Genomic DNA, 5,222 nt, shown 5'->3' with positions numbered 1-5,222 from the left:
CAATTGAGCTCAGAAAAAAAAATTAAGACAATTTACAAAAACCTATTTTTATGTCCCTTTAACATTTCCAATTTCCTTTTTTCCTTTTTTTTGTCATGTAATTTCCCTCGGGTACGTAACAAATAAATAAAGAAAGCATTATTTTATTTCGGGGAGGATTTCGTGACCTTTCGTGACATTCAGGGAATCCAGACACGTCGTCGCACAGGAGAGTTCGTTCAGTGGAAAAACGAGACGTCGTGGAGAGCGAATCAAACATCCCCAAGACATTTGGTTTATTTATCTCCGCACGACGACGACGACGGGAGCAACACGTCAGGCTCGACGACCACCGCAGTGGTGGAAAGTAACTAAGTACCATTTTGAGGTATTTGTACTTTAGTTGAGTATTTCCAATTCCCAGTAGTTTTACTTCTACTTCTACTGCATCTCAGAGCCAAGATTGTTACTTTTACTTCACTACAAATATTTGAAAACTTTAGTTACTAGTTACTTTAGTTACTAGTTAATTTGGCGATTTAAATTTTGATTAGAAAACATACATTCAACCACTTCAACCCTATACATTTCAGCCATTTGAAAATAGCCGATCTACAAGCTCACAATGTGTCGCAACGCGACGCATTGTGAGCTTGTAGATCGGCTATTTTTGAAAAAACGAAGAACGACTGACATAGAAACATAGCTTTTTCAGAAAACTGTCAGGATGTAGAAGACATTTTTAGAATCTGATCTCAGGTCAGAATGGGTTAAGTAAAACAATTGAGTTCGGCGCGCGGAACACAGAGGAACACAGAGAAGAATATCGGTTAGAAAAAAAAACAAAAAAAAACGGAGCATTTAGTTTCTGGTAGGAGGCGTGGCCTGTTAGCAGAGCAGGGGGCGCGGTCAAAGTCTGGCAGGGGGCGTGGCCACAACCGCATGGGTGTGGTTAGAGTCCGTTGGGGGAGGGTGGGGGCGGGGGGAGACATATATATAGTCGACTACATATCAAAAAGATTTCAGTCGACTAAATCTACAGTTGATTTAGTCGACTAAGATGTATTTCGGCGGGCCTCGATGCCGTAGTAAACGGACGCTTTTACACTCGCTGAAAATAGGCGATATATACGCGTCGCGAACTTGTTGATCGATCGCCTATTTTCCCGAACGCTAAAACCGTCTCGAGCCGTCTCGACCCTTTTGGGTGTGTGTGTGTGTGTGTGTGGGGGGGGTGTGGTTAGAGTCCGTTGGGGGGGAGGGGTTAGGGGAGGGGCCGACATCAGAGGTGCTGCCAATCAATGCCCATCAGGGTCTGGTTGGCCTCCTGGGCGTGGCCTATCTCCTCGGTGATGCTGTGATGTCGCCACAGGCGCTGGATCTTCAGGTAACGATCCGTACACAGGTGGAGCGGATTACCTCTCCTGAACACACACGCACACATGCACAGACGCACACACACACAGACACACGCAGACGCACGCACACGCACAGACACAGACGCACGCACGCACACACACACACAGACACACGCAGACGCACGCACACGCACAGACACAGACGCACGCACGCACACACAGACACGCCCAGACACACGCAGACGCACGCACACACACAGACAGACGCACGCACGCACACACACACACATACAGACTCAAGCACAGACGCACGCACAGACGCACACACAAAGACATGCACAGACGCACGCACGCACACACACAGCAGACACGCAGCAGACGCACGCACACACAGACGCACGCACACAAATCAGTGAATTCAACGGCTATAAAGACAAAACACCAAAATATGTGTATTGTGTGTGTGTGCGCGTGTGACCCCTGACCTCAGGCCCTGGTCAGTCTCCCCGTAGTCGTCCAGATAAGGCGGAGCGTAGAAACATCCTTTAGTTTTACCTGCAAGGAACAGAACCTGGCACTCTCTGACCCTAAGAGAGAGAGAGAGACACACACACACACACACACACACACACACACACACACACACACACACACACACACACACACACACACACACACACACACACACACACACACACACACACACACACACACACACACACACACACACACACACCTTTAATCTGTGGAATGGTGTGAAACATGCATATTTTGGGTACTTGTATTCAGGCATGTCTTTGAGGCGTGAATTCCGTTTGTGTCCGAGCATAGGCATGGCGACGCCCCGCCTGCCTCTGATTGGCCTACCGACACTGAGCATAGGCATGGCGACGCCCCGCCTGCCTCTGATTGGCCTACCGACACTGAGCATAGACATGGTAACGCCCCGCCTGCCTCTGATTGGCCTACCGACACTGAGCATAGACATGGTGACGCCCCGCCTGCCTCTGATTGGCCTACCGACACTGAGCATAGGCATGGTGACGCCCCGCCTGCCTGTGATTGGCCTACCGACACTGAGCATAGGCATGGCGACGCCCCGCCTGCCTGTGATTGGCCTACCGACACTGAGCATAGGCATGGCGACGCCCCGCCTGCCTGTGATTGGCCTACCGACACTGAGCATAGACATGGCGACGCCCCGCCTGCCTCTGATTGGCCGACACTGCCCGTCTCGACTGTCCTCCGAGGTGGACATGCTGGACAGTCTGATGCGAGGTCACTCCGTGGTGGGAAATAAATGATACAAGTAGTATAAGGTATGATGAACTCTAACTTGTACGTTTTATTTTTGTAGACGAGGCAAACTAATATTGTTTATGCCGTTTGCTTTGATGGAATAATTGATTGAACATGCACACCATAATATGTTTACTATAATTAGATGAATAAACGATAATCAACACTAATACTTTATTTAGAACAGACCCAAATCAAATCGTAGTACAACATATACATGTTACAGTACAATAATGTTTCAAGTTTACACATACAAACAAATTACACAATCAACACAAACACTTTACACCCAAATCAATTCATATTATGGCGTGCATGTTCAATCAATTATTCCATCAAAGCACGCACATTTATAAGAGGCAAACAATATTAGTTTGCCTCTTATAAATAAAACGTACAAGTTAGCGTTCTCTTGTGTCATACCGTACTACTTGTATTATGTACCATCACACCTGTATATTACCGTATATTAACTGTATATTACCGTATATTAACTGTATATTACCGTATATTAACTGTATATTACCGTATATTAACTGTATTAACTGTATATTACCGTATATTAACTATATATTACCGTATATTAACTGTATATTACTGTATATTAACCGTATTAACTGTATATTACCGTATATTAACTGTATATTACCGTATATTAACTGTATATTACCGTATATTAACTGTATATTACCGTATATTAACTGTATTAACTGTATATTACCGTATATTAACTGTATATTACCGTATATTAACTGTATATTACCGTATATTAACTGTATTAACTGTATATTACCGTATATTAACTGTATATTACCGTATATTAACTGTATATTACCGTATATTAACTGTATATATTACCGTATATTAACTGTATTAACTGTATATTACCGTATATTAACTGTATATTACCGTATATTAACTGTATATTACCGTATATTAACTGTATTAACTGTATATTACCGTATATTAACTGTATATTACCGTATATTAACTGTATATTACCGTATATTAACTGTATATTACCGTATATTAACTGTATATTACTGTATATTACCGTATATTAACTGTATATTACCGTATATTAACTGTATATTACCGTATATTAACTGTATATGCTGCTAAACTTGAGGTTTACGGGCAAAATACAGTGCCCATAATTGCCCGTTAACTTCTCTTTTCACGCAGTGATGATATTACACTATATATCTGATCAGTGATGATATTACACTATATATCTGATCAGTGATGATATTACACTATATATCTGATCAGTGATGATATTACACTATATATCTGATTGACTTTTATACCACTTAAATAGTGTAAACTAGAAAAAGTGCCCCTCGGGGCACAGGTCTCCACCAGGGCAGGTCAGGTTGTGGCCTCCTGGTGGCGCTATAATAGGCCAACGTGAAAAGGGTGCCATTTCTTCATATGCCTTTGATGGCAATTGGATGATTTGCGGCATTTTGTTCCAAAAATGTGTTTTGCAAAAATCAACCTGTTGGTGGCGCTATAACAGGCCAATGTGAAAAGGGTGGGATATATTCCTCAGCCTAGTAAGAAAATGTGTGAAAGATTTCACGTAAATTGCATGCTGCGTTCATGATTTGAGGCTTTTGTTCAAAATGGGGCAATCTAGCAAACTGTGAAAGCCAATTATAGCCAATTAGGATGGAATATGAAATATCGGACAGATCCGACTTGAGCACATGACCATAGAGATACTGTGTAACGATTTGTGAGATTATTGGGCAGAATCTGGAGGAGTAATATAAAAAAATGTGTTTTACAAAAGTCGGCCTCCAGGTGGCGCTATAAAAGGCAGATGCGGAAAATGCAGGTCAAAGGTTTGTCCTTGGCCTCTAGGGAGTGTGCATGCAACGTTTCACGCAGAAACATGTTCTCCCCGTGTCCCCTAGGGTAGGTACCCTCACAAAAAAACATGCAGTAATCCTGGTCTCTATACTGCCTCCCACTGGCCAGCCGGGGCGCCTGATGGAGGGGAAAGGAACTGGTCTCTATACTGCCTCCCCCTGGCCAGCCGGGGCGCCTGATGGAGGGGAAAGGAACTGGTCTCTATACTGCCTCCCCTGGCCAGCCGGGGCGCCTGATGGAGGGGAAAGGAACTGGTCTCTATACTGCCTCCCCCTGGCCAGCCGGGGCGCCTGATGGAGGGGAAAGGAACTGGTCTCTATACTGCCTCCCCCTGGCCAGCCGGGGCGCCTGATGGAGGGGAAAGGAACTGGTCATAGAGTGTGTGTACCTGAGGAACAGTCCCAGTCCGGCCCCACAGAGGGCGCTGTGGGCGGTGCAGGCTCCCACGTCCTCTCCCTCCAGCTCCGTCTGACAGCAGTAGCTCTGAGAGCACAGCATGGAGCCACAGACCAGACACAGGGTGGGGGCGCGGGACTTATCCCCCCCCGACCGGGGGCACCTGGAACACACAAACGCACACGCACACGCACACGCACACACACACACACACACACACGCACACACACACGCACACACACACACAGTCAAAAACCATCATTGAGGTATTTTCTCTTGCTGAAGAGAGGTCGGATCAACCCCTCACTTCAC

At 45.3% G+C, this 5,222-nt stretch overlaps 1 protein-coding gene across 1 annotated transcript in view; it reads right to left on the bottom strand.

Annotated features, from left to right (window-relative positions):
* Nucleotides 1-715: 715 nt before the first annotated feature.
* LOC306931775 (E3 ubiquitin-protein ligase UBR2-like) overlaps nt 716-5,222 on the bottom strand; it is a 33,139-nt gene continuing 28,632 nt past the window's right edge. Inside the window, exons 18-20 of the mRNA XM_079532408.1 lie at nt 4,903-5,073; nt 1,823-1,924; nt 716-1,403 (exon numbers count right to left, since the gene is read on the bottom strand). Coding sequence (XP_079388534.1) covers nt 1,262-1,403; nt 1,823-1,924; nt 4,903-5,073 — 415 coding nt within the window. The 3' untranslated portion in view covers nt 716-1,261. The remainder of the gene's footprint in view (nt 1,404-1,822; nt 1,925-4,902; nt 5,074-5,222) is intronic.

The sequence above is a fragment of the Electrona antarctica genome (genome assembly GCF_951216825.1).
Source record: "Electrona antarctica genome assembly, contig: SUPER_10_unloc_1, whole genome shotgun sequence".
Classification (NCBI taxonomy): domain Eukaryota; kingdom Metazoa; phylum Chordata; class Actinopteri; order Myctophiformes; family Myctophidae; genus Electrona; species Electrona antarctica.
Note: the sequence above shows the minus strand (reverse complement) of the source record. Positions and strands in the feature narration are given on the sequence as shown.